Source organism: Cervus elaphus, chromosome 27 (genome assembly GCF_910594005.1).
Source record: "Cervus elaphus chromosome 27, mCerEla1.1, whole genome shotgun sequence".
Taxonomy (NCBI): domain Eukaryota; kingdom Metazoa; phylum Chordata; class Mammalia; order Artiodactyla; family Cervidae; genus Cervus; species Cervus elaphus.
The window spans coordinates 64,072,589-64,090,672 of NC_057841.1; the positions used below are offsets into that span (position 1 = coordinate 64,072,589).

Sequence of the window (18,084 nt, forward strand, 5' to 3'; positions counted from 1 at the left end):
AAGTGGTGTTGGAAAAACTAGAAAGCTACACACAAATGAATCAAACCAGACAACTCTCTCATACCACACACAAACATAAATTCAAAATGGATTAAAGACCTGAAAGATCCATAGACCTCAGAGACTCATTCACAGCTGCTGGCCAATCACCTCATTTTTCACTATGTGCAACTGTAAGTAATGCTTCAGAGAACATACCCATATCCCAGTCTCTTGCTTCATGTCTGGTTGTATCTTTGAGATGAATTCTAAGAGTACACCCAAGTCAGAGGGTTGGACAAAATCAAGATTCTTAACACATTTTATGAATAGTCTTCCAAAACAGGGTCTGCTCGCCCCAACCCTTATGAGTGTTAAAAACAGAGAAAGCCCCTGTGATGTGCAGAAAGTGGTATTGACAATTTGCAGGAGCCAGCTGCAGGAGCTCATGTAAATTATGGGAAAGTTGGACTTTCTGCCATGCTCCACCCCCAACTGCTAGGAGTATCCACTCATTATTATCCTCATTACTAGTTACTTCTCAGTGGAGCAAAATGAAATCCTTTAAATTCTTTATTTTTAAACAATCCCTTATTTAAAAAAAAACCAAAACACCTCAGTGACCTTACTTCCAAGTTATTTGTCTCTCTCCTACCAAAAGAAGAGGCTAACAGAACTGCTCACTGAGGTGTTCTCAGTGACTGTTGACAAAATCACAATTCACAAAAACCAACTCTAATGTTCTCAAGATTGCACGGCATTTTTAGTACATAAAACATCACAACAGGTCTAGGAACAAGTGCTTGTGTCTGCTAGTACACTTACTTTGAAACATCTTTGTTGTCTTGTTTCCATGGGAACAGCACATTTCCAATGGCCGCCTGGTAGCAATAGATGCCCAGCAGGCCAAACGCCATGGCCACTTTTGATGTGAGGGAGCACCTCTTCTGAACCAACACAAAAATCATGGCGAGGGAAAGTACAGCCAGAACGGAGAGTTCAGCCTTATGATCAGAGCTGGGATGAAATGTAAGGTGCCAGAAGTTACTATCAAGGACAACTAGTGACGTTATGGGTCTACATACGTGGCTTTCTAAGAATGGAACAAATAAAGGGCTGTTAACCCAAACTCTCATTGCTCATTCACAACTGGTCCCCACCATCGGCTCTGCATGGGTCAGGGCAACACTGCTGGCTCTCCTTTCTGGGGCTGCCTCGCTTTCCCCAACCACAGGTGAGGAGGGTCTGGGCAAACGGTGTGGTTACCAACGCGCACCCGCTCACAGGAGGACATGTCCTGGCACCATCCTCTTCCATTCACTTGTCAGTGCAGAGGCAATCACTTGGGAGCGTCTGCCCCCTTGCAGGTACCCCAGCAGAGAGGCTGGCACATGGCTGTCACAGCTGTCTCTCTGCCTGGCCTTTGCCCAGGCCCCCTGCTACCTAGGTGAGCTGTCCTGGGCGGCAGGGCTTTCCGGTTTTGTTCACTGCAGCTCATGGTCATGAAGCCCAAACAATACCTGTGAAGTGGATGAGTCAAGATGCATACAAACCACACGGAAAAACTACTAGGAAAGATGCAGGGACAGGAGGCCAGTGTCAGGGCGTGGGTCCTGGGGATGGTGACAGGGTTACACTGGGGCCTCCACTGTTGCTCTGCAAGCTGCACTTTATGCAGATCCTGGATCATTGTCACAAATGGAAAGCACAGCATAGAGGCGGCAATTTTGGGTGTCTCTGGGTGCCTCCTGAAGGCTTTGTCCTGGAGGAGGAATCACTGAAACTGCAACCTCCTCACAAACGGACTGGGAGAGTCATGCCCCGACGGAAAGGTGCAGGGGGCCAGTGTGCTGGGGGAGGGTCCAGACTGAGGAGTGGGCACAGCCACACCCTGGAGAGGGGGCAGGGGTGGTGGGTGTGCCTTTGCACGCACGCCTGTTGGTGTATCTGGGGATGGAAACCACCAAGTCCTCCCGCAGTGCTGCAATGTCCCAGGAAAATTAGAAGGTCATTGTGCTGCCTTGGCGCTCTCACCCTCACAAGCTCTGGCTCTGCCCGCCACACCTCAGCTCCCCTCTGCTTTCACACCCCAAGTAGGCACAGGCCAGTACGCTCTTTTCAAGGCTGCTGTGAAAATGGAATGAGTGGGCACACAGCAGGTACCTGAAAAATGCTACCTGTGGTTACCGTGGTTGCCAAAGATTTGCTAGTACTGTTATCACTGGGGAGAAATTTACCATAAGAATTATTTGGCCAGAGGAATAAATAATCTTACAGCCTTTGGTGTAGAGTTCCAGAAGGACTTATCCAAAAGGACTGTGCCAGTGTGTGGTCCCAGGGTGCTCTGGTGCTCGCCAAATCCTCACCAGGGATAAAACTGCACTTTGTGATTTGACGCTGCCAAATCACCAGCCAGGAGCATGCCTTTCCCTGATCTTTCCTCTGGGACTTCCTCCCTGAGGAGTGTGTCTACCATAGCTGTGAGTCTTGCGTTCTGCCAACAGTTCTCAAGCTCTCCCCAGTGACACGACAGTGACCTTTGCTGTGACCTCTGCTGGTCTCTCCTGGGAATGTTTTTTCATTTTGCTGTGCTCTTACTTGAGTTGTTTCCTAAGACTTCGTCGACAGTAAAATTTACGATACAGCCAAATCTTGGTCTTTTCTGTCCTAGCTTCTTCTCTTCACTTCAGCCCTCTGTACCTGCTATACTTTCCACTGGGTTACCCAGCCACCCGTGAGAGGCCTCAGAAGCAGCTGAAGACACGCCTCCAGGCTCCAGCCAATGCAGCTGCCCCTCTGGGGGTGGGGGGTGGGGGAGGCAGGGGGACAGAGAGGGGCGGGGGCACAGGGCTCCCGCTCAGCCTGTCGTCCCAGCCCGCACCGTGGGGGACAGGGCAGCGAGTGACGAAGTACATCCTGCCGCAGTGATCATTATAAAACTCACTGGTTTTCAAACAGGAACACTTACAGTGATTCGGCAATGAAAAACCAAACTACCAGGCTAGCCTCAAATAAAGTCACCTTTCAGTTCAATCCATGGGTTAGTCTTCTATCCTGAGTAGGAAAAGCAGGCCTTTGCAGCATCTGGCCCAAGGCCGCAGCTCACGCCCTCACCTGGCGAGCCAGTGCCCCAGGTCGGGCCGGTGGGCCCACTGCACACCGGTCTGGTTCAGGGACCGCAGCAGCCGGCAGCAGGCCAGGACCAGCCAGGGGCTCGCCAGCACCATCCACCGCTCAGGGCCTCTGAGGGCTTCCAGGGAGGAGGGGTCCGCGGGCGCTCGGCTGAGCTCCCACCCCTCACAGCCAGCACGCTTGCCCTGCAGGGCCACCGTGACCCCGTCAAACTCCTCTCCCATGTGTGGGCAACGCTGAGGGGCACAGTCGTCTCCCAGAAAGCAGTTTCTGTAGATCTGGTGGCACAGAGCTAAACACAGCATGTTGATGAGGAAATACCAGGTCTGGTGCTCCTCTTCGATGAAGCTGCTTGCGCCCAGACTCAACACATGGCCCACGGTTCCCAAGAAGCTGAGATCTAACTCTGACCACCTTGAGGTGGACTGAGGTGGATTCTGTGAAAAGTAAAATGAGTTTTGTAAGGAGGAATCTCATCAGTCCACCTTCTTGCTGCACGAGCGTACAGTGCTCACTCACAGATGATAACCTGCTGCTCCTCACGCCCAGCACCCACTTCACCCCATCTCCCTGGGTAAACCAGAGGACGTGGGGACAGCAGGGTGACCCTGCCCTGGACGGCAAGCCTGCAGCTAAGGGACAAGGAGACTGAGGACGTCTGGACCCCACTTCTCGGCAGTGCCAGAGCTCTGAGCCCGTCCTTCACATCCCGTCCTTGCCTCTCACAGCCATGGCCCACCACTCGAGACCAAGAACCCCAAGGGCATACTCCACCAAACCAGATATCTAGCTTCTCCATGAACTTGTCGGAAATCCAGTTTCCATTACAAAGGTAGGGTATCACAGTACTAGCCCTTAAATACACTAATGTAAAGCATTTTAAGTTAAGATGAGGACTCAATGGCTATCAATTAATGCTAGTTGGTATTCATTCTATTAACTGTGTGCACCTAGTACATGATGGTGACATGGTGAACCTAGTCAAGCCCTGGAGAATTAACTCCTCTGGGGAACCCCACGCTGGAGCAGGTAGGGAAATGTGTGGGAAATGACAACATACGTGTTCTCTCAGCCACCGGCCCATGAGGAGGGGTGGGTATCTGCAGCCCCATGACCAGAAGCTGCCCTCTGGGGCCTGTAGTCATTGCCCTGGGTCCCTCGGGCCCTGGGCACTGTGAACCAACCAGGACTGCCTGTGTCTCTCTCACCACCCCGCCACCACAACCAGCTGATGAAAGAAGGTGTCAGAGGCCAAAGGCTGCAAGAAAGTCTAGAACAGGAAACTGCACTTTCCGAGGCAGAATGAGGATGAGGTCTGAGTTTCTTCTCGATCTCCGTCAGTCAGCCGCTTGCTCCTCTGTGCAGCCACTCTAGAGAGGCCCCTGGTCACAGTCCCAGGGACCCCGTCTCTCCAACTGAGAAAGAAGGCATGAGGCCTGACAATACAGGTGAGTGTGTGAAGCTGGGATGCTTAGGGGCCTGGGAGACTCGCCGCTGTGAGTGTGTCCCGTCAGCTCCCACGAAGCGTGGGCCCTTTCCTCAGCTCCCACCAGCACCGTGCCTACTACACACCTGGGGTTTAACCCACATCTCATCAGTGGGGCAACAAGAGCAGCCCATCTGGAAAGCCAGTCCTACCTGACTCAGACACTTTTCGCTGGCAAAAGTCCTGGTGAGAGCAGACACGACCGCACCGAGCAGGGTGGCCGTCAGCGCCATCACGCCGCCCGCAGCCGGCCACGGGAGGCTGCAGAGGTAGCACGGGCTGTCGGCCGCCGTGCACACGGCGACGTGCAGCGCCGCGAGGGCCAGGAGCAGCAGGTAGAAGAGCAGCGAGCACACGGGCGACAGCAGGGGCACGTCCAGCTCAGCCCTGCTGCCCAGCGCCTGCGGGACACTGAGCAGGAGCAGGGCGAGGACCTGGAAGAGGAGCGGCGGTGTCCACGACCGCGGAGACGGGGCGCGCTCCCGTCCCCGTTCAGGAACACCCGATCTCCACGTCCTTTAACTACCAGACGCGGGCGACGCTGTCCGCTCAGCGACCCTGCCCGGGGACCCGTACCTCCAGGACCATGACGGTCCCCGCCGCCATGGAGCAGATGTCGTACTGGGCCGCTCGTTTGCTCAGCGACAGCCTCAGTGTCCTCAGTGCGTCCAAGTACTGCCTGCGAACCCTGGCTCCCAGGTTGAAAAGGACTTCTGAGTTATTCTCCTCCAAGTACAATCTGATCCAGTTCCCGTGCGATCTTTCCGACACTTTAAACTGCTCAAATCCAGGCTCTAAGAAGAAAAGGCCACACACACAAATCACTGACACGCACACACACGTGTAACCTGCGAGTCCTGTTACTGATAGCACGCGGCAGAGCCTGACGCTCATCAAGACGAACTCCCGGGAGGGGTGGCTGCTCCTCAGGAAAACCCCGACCACGGTGACGCCGGCCTGTGCCCGCCCTGTCCTCCCTCCCACTGCCCCGCTCGCATGGACACAAGGCCCTTCTTCTCGGCCTCCTCCCTCTCCTCTCCTCTTCCTCAAGGTGCAAGAGTGTAACAGCCCATAAAAGCAGAGCACTAAGAGGCCCTCAGTTCTACAGAATCCCCCCAACCCTCAGCCTCTGTGTGAGGACGGGGCAGGAAGTGCCTGACGCCTGCACCACTGTGGCCCTTTCCCCAAGGCCAGCGGGCCCCCCTGCTTTTCACTGTCAGTGCCCCTTTTACTTGCTTTCCTTCTTCACAGACCCTCTCTGGGAAGGGATGGAAGTCTCCCAGCCCCTCCTGCCACAAGGCTGACGTGCCCCACCTGCTAGATGATCCATGGCTGAAGCAAAGTCAGGGTGGTGAAACGGCTCGTCAGTGGGGCCCAGCCCTGGCTGTGGTGGGCTCCCCTGGGACGGTGGTGGCAGGCTGCCTAAGGTCCAGGGGCTGCCTGCTTCCTTTCAGGGCTGAACCAGACTCAGTCGTGACTCGACTGGCTAGCAGAGCAAGAACTTCCTTTCTGAGGCTCCAACTTAAAGCAGAGCTGTTTCAAGGTGGTCTGGGCCATGCCTTTCAGGGGCCTTGCCCCAAACTAACAGCAGCTTGCCCACTCCAGCCTTCCCCAGTCACAGGCTGGCATCCTCGCTGCACAACCCGAATGTGGGCTCAGATGTCCGCAGCCCCACCACTGCCACTGGAGCCAGGGGACCTGCACCAAGTGCTGGGGGCAGGCATGACCCCAAGCCCACTCAGTCCTCTCCCTAGGACCAGTGGGACTGGGATGACTACATGCCCATTTCAGAGAAGAGGCGACTCAGACACCAGCTCATGGGCTGGCAGTGACAGCTGGGGTAAGTCTGGATCCAAGCTGTCTCCCTTACTTGCTACCCTCTACTACCCCGAAGTCACAGACATGGGTGCGTCTGTGTCGGGACCCCACTGCCTGGAGTCACAGAGAAATGGGGGACCTAGGCACGCACCCAAACAAAAACTGAACACTGACTACATGCTAGGTGCATCAGGTTCAGGTCCTGCCACTGTGGGCCTGTGGTCCAGCAGGGTTGTCACACATGTGCAAAACCACACACAGTGAGAAATGCTGTGGTGGGAAAGTAGAGGGAATAGCGAGACACCCTGGTAACACAAAGGGAACTGACATAGGACTGAGGTTAAGCATGGGGAACAAGGGCGGTCTGACAGTGAAGTGAAAACATGAAGGATGCCCAGGAGCTATACCCAGGGGAGCAGGGAGAGCAGCATCCACAGGAAGAACACATGCAAAAGTCCTGAGGCGAGCAAAGCCCCCACTACGGCCAAATGACGGTCAGGTGAGTGCGCTGCTTCAGACTTGGCTGGACATCGCAGCAGGCCTCGAGACCTGTCTCACTGTCAGACACGTGCCCAGCTCTGTTTCAGGAAACACTGTCACTGATGGTGCAGACAACGGGCATCCTGAAGGTGTGAGGCCCTGGGGTGCCCTCTCACTCTGGGGACTGGCCTCAGTTCATCTCACAGGCTCATTATGGCCACATCCACTGCAGCGCTCAGTTCTCTCAACCCTGCCATCCTGTTTTTGGTTTCCTCTTTATTAGTTCTTGGCATACGAGAAGGGACACATGGTATCAGCAACAACTGATTTGCAAGTTATCTGTTTCTGGCCCAGACTGAAACAAGCATGCAGCCTGGCCTCGTCTCTGACACAGCTACCCACAGGGAGGCCTCACGATCTAAGAGCCGATGCTCCCCAAGCCCTCTTGCCATTCAGGATACCTGGTTCCCAACCACTCCCTGCCGGCAGGGTGTGTCTTCCACAACCAACGCAAGGTCAGGTTATATCTCAGCACAAACTCATGGCACTCACTCCACTTGGCAGTGCCCCACTACTTCAAGTAGGAAAGCACGCCCACATCCCATTGAATGTTGCCTCAAACCGGGAAGTGACCTTCTCGGCATCCAAACAAGCCCAGCCCCAGCATTAAACATCAGCCTTGACAGACCTGGATGGGCCAGAATGAGCTCTCTAAAGCCATGACCCTCCAGTTCTGTGTCCTCCCTCAGTTCAGGTCAGTCACTCAGTCGTGTCCGACTCTTTGCAACCCCATGGACTGCAGCACCAGGCCTCCCTGTCCATCACCAACTCCCGGAGCTTGAGCAAACTCATGTCCATCCAGTCGGTGTCATCCCTACCAAGCTACAAATACCTTGTTCTTCCTCCCAGCTCAAAAACAAGAACAACCCCTTCTTGGCCCCCATTCAGCTCAGACGACAGCCCGTCTTCCTGTTCCCGTTAGACCCGCTGCACCTGCTGCACCCACGCCAGCCAGGCATGTGACTCCCTCTGTCAGCAAAGCTGCTGAGATCTCACCTGCCAGAGAAATGGTGAGTTCTTAATTCCTCATTTTATTTTTGGCCACGCCCTGCGGCTTGCAGGATCTTAGTTCACCAATAAGGGATTCAACCTGTGCCCCTGCAGTGGAAGTGATGGGTCCTAACCACTGGAGTGCCGGGGAATTCTCAGTTCCTCACTTTATTGAACCCTATTCAACACATCCACTCACTCCCTCCTTCTTGAAGTTCTTTCTTTACTTGGCTTTGTCAACACCAGTCCCATCCTGGCCCTCTAGCACACACACAAGCGCCCTGCCTTACAAACTCTCTCTTTCCACAGCCTTGCCCACTTCAGTGATGGTCACTGCTTCCTTACAGTGTTCAGCTGAAAACCGAAGTTGCTTTTTATGCTACTGGCTCGTCCTCTTTGCACTACCTTCAAAACAGATCCAGAAGCAACCCTCTGTCCTGGACTCCACTGCCTGGACCCTCACCCTCCGCCTGCACTGAAGCACCACACCAGTCCCCTACAGCGCAGCACAGAGCCCTCCTCATGGGCGCCTGAGACAGCCTCTGAAAACGCAAGTGGAAGATTTCAGGCTCTGCATGACACCCTGCAGGAGCTCTCCACTCACTGAGAATGGAAGTAAGAGCCACGTGAACACCTAGAAGGCCCTCAGCCCTCTTCTCCTTTTGGCTCCCCTCGGTTCACAGTGCTCCAGTCATGATGGCCCCTGGTCACTCCTTGACTGTGTGGGCATATCCTCACCACAGGACCCTGCCTGGCCACAATGCCCCACGGCCACTTGCCCCACGGCCCTCACCCACCTGCATGCCCATCCTTCCCTGGTTCAGCATTTTCCTAAGGCGCCCATCACCACCTGGCACCCATGGCCATCTTTCTCTCTTTCCCCCTCTGGATGAGAAGCTCCATGATGGCAGAGCTCTCCTCCTGCTGTGCCTCTAGTGCTCTCAATAGCCTCTGCCTGAAGAGAAACATAGTGAGAAAATTCAGCATTTGCTAAATAAATAAATTTATTACTTTTTCATACTGTTCGTGGGGTTCTCAAGGCAAGAATACTGAAGTGGTTTGACATTCTGTTCTCCAGTGGACCACATCTGTCAGAACTCTCCACTATGACCAATTTGTTTTGGGTGGCCTACACGGCGTGGCTCATAGTTTTATTGAGTTAGACAAGGCTGTGGTCCATGTGATCAGTTTGGTTCAGTTCAGTCGCTCAGTTGTGTCAGACTCTTTGCGACCCCATGGGCGGCAGCATGCCAGGCCTCCCTGTACATCACCAACTCCTGGAGCTTGCTCAAACTCATGTCCATCGAGTCTGTGATGCCATCCATCCGTCTCATCCTCTGTCATCCCCTTCTCCTCCTGCCTTCAATCTTTCCCAGCATCAGAGTCTTTTCCAATGAGTCAGTTCTTCGCATCAGGTGGCCAAAGTATTGGAGCTTCAGCTTCAGCATCAGTCCTTCTAATGAATATTCAGGACTGATTTCCTTTACAATGGACTGGTTGGATCTCCTTGTAGTCCAAGGGACTCTGAAGAGTCTTCTCCAACACCACAGTTCAAAAGCATCAATTCTTTGGCACTCAGCTTTCTTTATAGTCCAACTCTCACATCCATACATGACCACCGGAAAAACCATAGCTTTGACTAGATGGACCTTTGTCATGGCAAAACAATGTTTGGTTAGTTTTCTGTGATTGTGGTTTTCATTGTCTGCCCTCTGATGGATAAGGATAAGAGGCTTATGGAAGCTTCCTGACAGGAGACACTGACTTTGGGGGAAAACTGGGTCTTGTTCTGATGGGCGGGGCCATGCTCGGTAAATCTTTAATCCAATTTTCTGTGATGGCTGTGTTCCCTCCCTGTTGTTTGGCCTGAGGCCAAACTATGGTAGGGGTAACTTGGCAGACTTTATTATTTTGGGCTCTAAAATCACTGCAGATGGTGACTGCAGCCATGAAATAAAAAGATGCTTACTCCTTGGAAGAAAAGTTATGACCAATCTAGACAGCATATTAAAAAGCAGAGACATTACTTTGCCAACAAAGGTCCATCTAGTCAAGGCTATGGTTTTTCCAGTAGTCATGTATGGATGTGAGAGTTGGATTATAAAGAAAGCTGAGCGCCAAAGAATTGATGCTTTTGAACTGTGGTGTTGGAGAAGACTCTTGAGAGTCCCTTGGACAGCAAGGAGATCCAACCAATCCATCCTAAAGAAGATCAGTCCTGAATGTTCATTGGAAGGACTGATGCTGAAGCTGAAACTCCAACACTTTGGCCACCAGATGAGCTGACTCATTTGAAAAGACTGTGATGCTGGGAAAGATTGAAGGCGAGAGGAGAAGCGGACGACAGAGGATGAGATGGTTGGATGGCATCACGGACATGAGTTTGAGTAAACTCTGGGAGTTGGTGATGGACAGGGAGGCCTGGCATGCTGCAGTCCATGGGGTCGCAAAGAGTCAGACACGACTGAGCGACTGAACTGAACTGACTGAATGAAGATAATGAAGACCTTCTTCAAAAGGATTTGTGCACCACTGTTGTATTCAGTGCCCCTGACCCTGCAGCAGACCAGGCCTCCAGTGGAGACTCCTGAACACTCACAGGTAAGTCTGGCTCAGTCTCTTGTGAGGACACTGTTTCTTTGTCCTGGTTCCTGGTGTACACAAGGTTTTGTCTGTGCCCTCCAAGAGTTTGCTTCCCCAGTCCTGTGTAAGTTCTGTAATCAAACTGCACTGCCCTCCAAAGTCAAACTCCCTGGGGGTTCTCAGTCCCTTTGCCAGATCCCCAGGTTGGGAAATCTGTTGTAGGTCCTAGAATTTTCTTAACAGTGCGAGAATTTCTTTGGTATAATTGTTCTGCAGCTTGTGGGTCGTCTGCTCAGTAGCTCTATAGTGGGGCCAATGGCAACCTACTCCGACAGGGCTTAGGCCACAGGCTGCATGACCCACGTCTGCTGTGGTCAGAGCCCCTGCCCCTGTGGCAGGCCACTGCTGATCCACGCCTCCATAGGAGACGTTCCAACACTCAAAAGCAGGTCTGGCTCAGTCTCTGTGGGGCCTCTTGGTCCTGGTGCATACAAGGTTTTCTTTGAGCCCTCCAAGCACCTCTGGCAGATACAGGGTTTGATTCTAAATGCGATTTTGCCCCTTGCTCCTTGGAAGAAAATCTATGACCAACCGAGACAGAATATTAAAAAGCAGAGACATAACTTTGCCAACAAAGGTCCGTCTAGTCAAAGCTATTATTTTTCCAGTAGTCATGTATGGATGACAGAGTTGAACCATAAAGAAGGCTGAGCGCTGAAGAACTGATGCTTTTGAACTGCGGTGTTGGAGAAGACTCTTGAGAGTCCCTTGGACTGCAAGGAGATCAAAGCAGTCAATCTTAAAGGAAATCAGTCCTGAATATTCACTGGAAGGAATGATGCTGAAGCTGAAGCTCCAATACTTTGGCCACCTGATGCGAAGAACTGACTAATAAAAAGGAATGCACAAGGACCACTGCAGTGCCCATCATGGGAACATCAGGAAGACACCTGGTGCAATGGAAGCACACAGCATGACGGACATGTTAGCAGCTGCTAACTGGCTTACCTTTTTCACATGATGGGACATTCTCCTGCAACAACTTGCTAAGCTGTACTGTATTTAAATGTAAAAGCCTCAGCTGTTCCCGCATTGGTCTTCCTTCTACAACTGGGAACATAAGACTGCCAATATTGCTCTTCGGAATTGGCAGACCCAGTCCTATTGAGAGTGTTGCAGCCAAATCAGTCTGTTGAACGTGCGTTGGATGTCTGACATCACCTAGAAAAAAGAAAACAGTTTAGGTGACAGGCTCTAGGACATGTGTGATGGTAGTCATTTTTAAATCTGACCTTCTACAAGTAATGTTAAAACAAATCACCCTGTGTGCTTCCTACTAACCACAACCTGGCCTAAACCAGGTTTTTAATTTCGTGGCTGCAGTTACCATCTGGGGTGATTTTGGAGCCCCAGGGTCTGAATCTACTCATGCCTCTAGGTCAGACGGAATTTACCAGATGAACAGAGGACATGTTAACAGACAATGCAGAAAGAGACTCCACAGGACAACTAACCAAATTCTTCAACAAATTCACGATAAAACAGGATGGGGATGGAGACTTGTAAGTTAAAGGAGACCTAGAGACACATCAACAACAACTGAAACTATTTTAAGAAGAATGTGAGCAATTCAAGCCTAAGGGTGCTCTTGAAAACTATGGAGGTTTTGGAGGTAAATAACTAAGAGGAAGCTGGCAGCTTCCTGAGAGCCACAAGCTGAACCACAGGTCAGTTCCAAGTGTATAAGCTGAAACAAGGGCTCCCCTGGTATCAGAACAACCTTAACGACTGGCCTTGGGAAAGACTCCTGCAAAGTGGCCCAAATGTGATGAGACTGGACTACGGAGAACACTGATTATCAACTGTCAAAACTGAAGGTGCGGTTAGCCTGAAATGAGTGGAGCCAACAGCTGGGTGGGTCTGACAGCAAGAGAGGCAACATTTCAGAGCCACCACGGCAAGTGACCATCATTGAGCTCTGCCGGCTCTGCCAATTCCCAGGCCACAGTGCCCTCACAGGGATGACGGCAGAGATCTCATATGTGGGGGTCAAGGCTTCACTGGAGAGGTCTAGTCAAAGTACTCAATAAATCAACCAAGCTAGGCTTCAACAGTACGTGAACCAAGAACTTCCAGATGTTCAAGCTGGATTTAGAAAAGGCAGAGGAACCACAGATCAAATTGCCAACATCTGCTGGATCATAGAAAAAGCAAGAGAATTCCAGAAAAAAAAATCTGCTTTGTTGATTATGCCAAAGTCCTTGACTGTGTGCATCACAACAAACTGTGGAAAATTCTTAAAAAGATAATACCAGACCACCTTACCTGCCTCCTAAGAAACCAGACATGGAACAGCAGACTGGTTCCAAATTGGGAAAGAAGTACATCAAGGCTGTATATTATCACCTTGCTTATTTAACTTATATGCTGGGCCGATTAAGTACAAGCTGGAATCAAGATTGTCGGGTGAAATGTCAATAATCTCAGATATGCAGATGACACTACCCTTACAGCAGAAACTGAAAGTGAAGTCACTCAGTCGTGTCCGACTCTTGGTGACCCCATGGACTGTAGCCTACCAGGCTCCTCCGTCCATGGGATTCTTCAGGCGAGAATACTGGAGTGGGTTGCCATTTCCTTCTCCAGGGGATCTTCCCGACCCAGGGATGGAACCTGGGTCTCCCGCATTGCAGGCAGACACTTTAACCTCTGAGCCACCAGGCAAGCCCTAAGAACCTCTTGATGAAGGTGAAAGAGAAGAGTGAAAAAGCTGGCTTAAAACTCACCATTCAAAAAACTAAGATCATGGCATCTGGTCCCATCACTTCATGACAAACAGATAGGGAAACAATGGAAACAGTGAAAGACTTTATTTTTTGGGGCTCCAAAATCACCCCAGATGGTAACTGCAGCCACGAAATTAAAAGATGCTTGCTCCTTGGAAGAAAAGCTATGACAAACCTAGACAGCATATTAAAAAGCAGACACATTACTATGCTGAAAAAGGTCCGTCTAGTCAAAGCTATGGTTTTTCCAGTAGTCATGTATGGATGTGAGAGCTGGACTATAAAGAAAGCTGAGCACCAAAGAATTGATTTTGAATTATGGTGTCGGAGAACACTCTTGAAAGCCCCTTGGACTACAAGGAGATCAAACCAGTCAATCCTAAAGGAAGTCAGCCCTGAATATTCATTGGAAGGACTGATACCAAAGGTGAAGCTCCAATACTTTGGCCACCTAATGCAAAGAGCTGACTCATTAGAAAAGACCCTGAAGTTGAGAGATTGAAGGCAGGAGGTGAAAGGGATGACAGAGAACGAGATGGTTGTATGGCATCATCGACTCAACGGACACGAGTTTGAGCAAGCTCCGGAAGATGGTGAAGGACAGGGAAGCCTGGCATGCTGCAGTCCATGGGGTCACAAAGACTCAGACACGACTGAGTGACTGAACAACAAAAATAAAATAATGACAACAGGCCCTGTGAGGAGGGCTAGAGTTACTGCAATATAGTATTTAATGTTCGGTTTTCATCAAAAACCACATGCAATTATGCAAAGAAACAGGAAAGTATAGCTGAAAAAGAGAGAGAAAAAAAAAGCAGGCTGCACAAGCGTCTTGGGAAGGGTCCATGTGTCAGAGTTAATAGACAAAGTCTTCCAAGCAGTCATTGTAAATATGGTCAAAGAACTAAAGGAAACTAGGCAGGTTTCCTTGCCTAGGAAGGTAGTAAAGGCAGGTAGGATGACAGGGTCCCATCCTTCAGAGATTATCAATAAAGGGTTAGGGGTTAGATGGAAACTCTGAAGGTGAGAAGTATAACTGAAATGAAAAATTTACTATGAAGGCTCAATAGCAGATTTTCAACTGGCAGAAGAATCAGGAAAGACAGATTGATAAAAACTATACAATTATACAATAAACAATTATACAATCTGAGAAATGGAAAATCTTCCAAATTTGATGAGAAACATTAATTTCACATCCAATAAGCTCAATGAACTCCAAGCTGTACAGATACAAACTACAAGGAGTGAAGCGAAACTAATTAGATTAATGGTTGATTTCTCATCAGAACCACAGAAGCCAGAAGGCAGCAGGACAGCATGTGCAAAGAGCTGAAAGAACCAGAATCTAGCAAAACTACCTTTCAAAAAATCAAGGGGAAATGAAGACATCCCAAGACTAAAAAAGCAAAAAAGACAATTCATTATTAACAAACTCAGGACTCAAAAAGCTAAGATCATGGCATATGGTCCCATCACTTCATGGTAAATAAACGAGGAAAAAGTGGACTTTATTTTCTTGGGCTCTAAAATCACTGTGGATGGTGACTGCAGCCATGAAATTAAAAAGGAAAGCTATGACAAACCTAGACAGTGTATTAAAAAACAAAGACATCACTTTGCCTACAAAGATCCACATAGTCAAACCTACAATTTTTCCAGTAGTCATGTATGTATGTGAGAGGTGAACCATAAAGGCTGAGTGCCAAAGAATTGATGCTTTCGAACTGTGGTGCTGGAGATGACCCTTGAGAGTTCCTTGGACTGTAACGAGATCAAATCAGTCCATCCTAAAAGAAACCAGCCCTGAACATTCATTGGAAGGACTGATGCTGAAGCTCCAACACTTTGGCCACCTGATGCAAAAAGCCAACTTATCAGAAAAGGCCCTGATGTTTGGAAAGATTGAAGGCAAAAGGAAAAGAGGGCAGCAGAGGATGAGATGGTTGCATGGCATCACTGAATCAATGGACATGAGTTTGAGCAAACTTGGGGAGATTCTGAACAGCAGGGAAGCCTGGTGTACTGCAGTCTGCTGCTGCTGCTAAGTCGATTCAGTTGTGTCCGACTCTGTGTGACCCCGTAGACGGCAGCCTACCAGGCTCCTCTGTCCCTGGGATTCTCAAGGCAAGAATACTGGAGTGGGTTGCCATTTCTTTCTCCAATGCATGAAAGTGAAAAGTGAAAGTGAAGATGCTCAGTTGTGTCCGACTCATCGCGACCCCATGGACTGTAGCCTATCAGGCTCCTCCATCCATGGGATTTTCCAGGCAAGAGTACTGGAGGGGGTTGCCATTTCCTTCTCCGTACTGCAGTCTATGGGGTCACAAAGAGTGGGAGGTAATTTAGCGACTGAACAACATTTAAACCTGCCTTACAAGAAATACTAAAGGAAGTTCTTCACACTGAAAGCTAGTGACTCCAGACGGTAATCTGGATCCACTTTAAAGGTAACTATATAGTTATAAAAGATAGCATAAAATGTATTTTTCTCTTAAATTCCAAAACAAGTATATAGAACTATAGGTATGTATGTATCAAACCACATATATATATTGTCAGCCTACAACATATAGAAATGGCATGTGTCTGACAAACAGCAGAGCAGAGGTGAGTAGAAGCAAAGTTCTAGTGGAGAAAGAAATGACACGGTAAGAAAATATATGTCCACACAAAAACTTGTTCAGAGTCATTCTCAGTGGAATGAAATGTTTCCACAAAGTGAAAACAACCCAAACATCTATCAACTGATGGATGGATAAACAAATGTAGAACACATATACAATGGAATATTACTCAGCAAAAAAAACACAAAGGAATCAAGTCCTGACACCTGCTACAGGATGAATGAACCCTGAAAACATTACACGAGTAAAAGAAGTTGGTCACACAAGACCATTTATTGTTATTGTTTTGTTCAGTTGCCAAGTAGTGTCTGATTCTTTGTGGCCCCAAGGACTGCAGCACACCAGGCTTACCTGTCCCTCACCATTTCCCGGAGTTTGCCCAAGATCATGACCATTGAATTGGTGATGCCATCAAACCATCTCATCCTCTGTTGCACCTTTCTCCTGCCCTCAATCTTTCCCAGCATCAGGGTCTTTTCCAGTTAGCTGGCTCTTCACATCAGGTGACCAAAGTATTGGAGCTTCAGCATCAGTCCTTCCAATGAATATTGAGGGTTGATTTCCTTTAAGATTGACTGGTCTGATCTTCTTGCAGTCCAAGGGACTCTCAAGAGTCTTCTGCAGCACCACGGTCACATAAGACCATTTATTACATGGCTCTATTTGCATGGAACGTCCAGAAAAGGCAAGTCTGTAGAGACAGGAAGATTAGTGGTTGCTGGTGGCTGAGGATGGGGATGATACTGGGTTGGAGGAAGTGGAGGTGACCAGTAAAGAGGTGATGCTATATCCCAAAATTGACACTAACGATGGCTAACCATCTCTGAATGAACTGAATGGCAGGTGTGGAGTCCTGGCTCAAAAAATAAGCTTGATAAGAACACAGACTATAACTACTCTCAAAGCAAACAAATAAGTCAACAAAACAAGGAAGAGCTTACTGTGAGCAGCCCACGCAGTCAGTCCCTAGGCACAGCCGCCCTGGCCCTTCCTAAAGACGTGTCAGGCCTCCCAGGGAGGATATCCTTATATGCCCACCTGAGCCATGAAACATCAGCAGTTAAGTTAAAAATCACCCTAAGGTCCCTATAATATTAATGGCAACAGGCCAGCCCAGCTGTCCCTGCTCTTCCAGACTACAAGCTCCCTGTCTGCAGTGCCAGCACAGCGCCCAGCTGACTGCGGGTGCTCAGTGTCCTCTGCGGGGTGGGTGGACAGACGGATGGAGAGGGTGCATCCGGCCCGGGGCTCTCCCTGAGGCAGATGAGCCCCACGGGACCCTGCTCTGGGTGTGCATGTGTCGGAGGCCAGTGCTCCGGTGGGTACTGTGCACTCTCACTGGAAGGCAGGCTCCAGCTGGGCACTCAGTAAAGGCTCAGGTTACAAGACCCAATACCTGATGCCTTTGGAGTGAGACATCTAAGAGGAGGCAGTGCTGTAAAAAGACAAAAGGAAACAGGTGGAGCTTCTTCCCCAGCCAGTCCCTGCTCAAGCAGAAGATTCATTCATTCAATATTTTCAGTACCCATTAAACACCAGGCAATGCTGAGGCCCAAGGCATACAGTGATGCATAAAACAGACCTGGCCCTGCCCCATTCTAGCACCCAGTGAGAAGACAGATGTACACGAATCACACAGTTCATTCTGTGGTTATAAACCATGATAAGGACGATGGTGGAGTGGAAGAGGGGTGTGAGAGATGACCATAGGAAAGGTGAGACCAAGGATGAGCGTATGAGCAGGCTGAGGGGCTGAGGAGGACGGGTCAGGGCATGTGAGGAAGAGCTTAACACCTGGAGGACGTGTTGGAGAGGCCGGGATATGATGAGCAATGGGGATGTGCCTCCAGACAAGGCCGTGAGGGAGGCAAGAAGCCTCACGTGGAGTTTTCACTTTATCCGAGGTTCAGCTTCTGAAAGGTGGTATGTATGGGAGCCTGGGACAGTCTGGCACAGGTGAGGAGCAGGGAGATGCCCAGGTTTCCAACCTGAAGAACTGTGTGAATGGCACCATCTGTTGACAGGGATACAGGGAGGGCCGACTGCAGGTGTCGTCTCATTTGCTCTACCTGTGGGCGATCCAAGAGGACGTCAGTAGGCAGTGGGGCTGACAGTTTGGCCGTTGAGAAAGAGGCACAGCTGG

At 50.0% G+C, this 18,084-nt stretch overlaps 1 protein-coding gene across 2 annotated transcripts in view; it reads right to left on the reverse strand.

Annotated features, from left to right (window-relative positions):
- The window catches only part of LOC122684911 (GPI ethanolamine phosphate transferase 2-like), a 33,167-nt gene that overhangs the window by 3,099 nt on the left and 11,984 nt on the right, over positions 1-18,084 (reverse strand). Inside the window, exons 6-10 of one of the 2 annotated variants that reach the window (XM_043889450.1) lie at positions 11,537-11,749; positions 5,174-5,391; positions 4,750-5,031; positions 3,094-3,548; positions 805-996 (exon numbers count right to left, since the gene is read on the reverse strand). In XM_043889450.1, coding sequence (XP_043745385.1) covers positions 805-996; positions 3,094-3,548; positions 4,750-5,031; positions 5,174-5,391; positions 11,537-11,749 — 1,360 coding nt within the window. Of the gene's footprint in view, positions 1-804; positions 997-3,089; positions 3,552-4,734; positions 5,032-5,173; positions 5,392-11,536; positions 11,750-18,084 lie in introns of those variants that run through there. The other variant, XM_043889451.1, reaches the window with a different exon arrangement.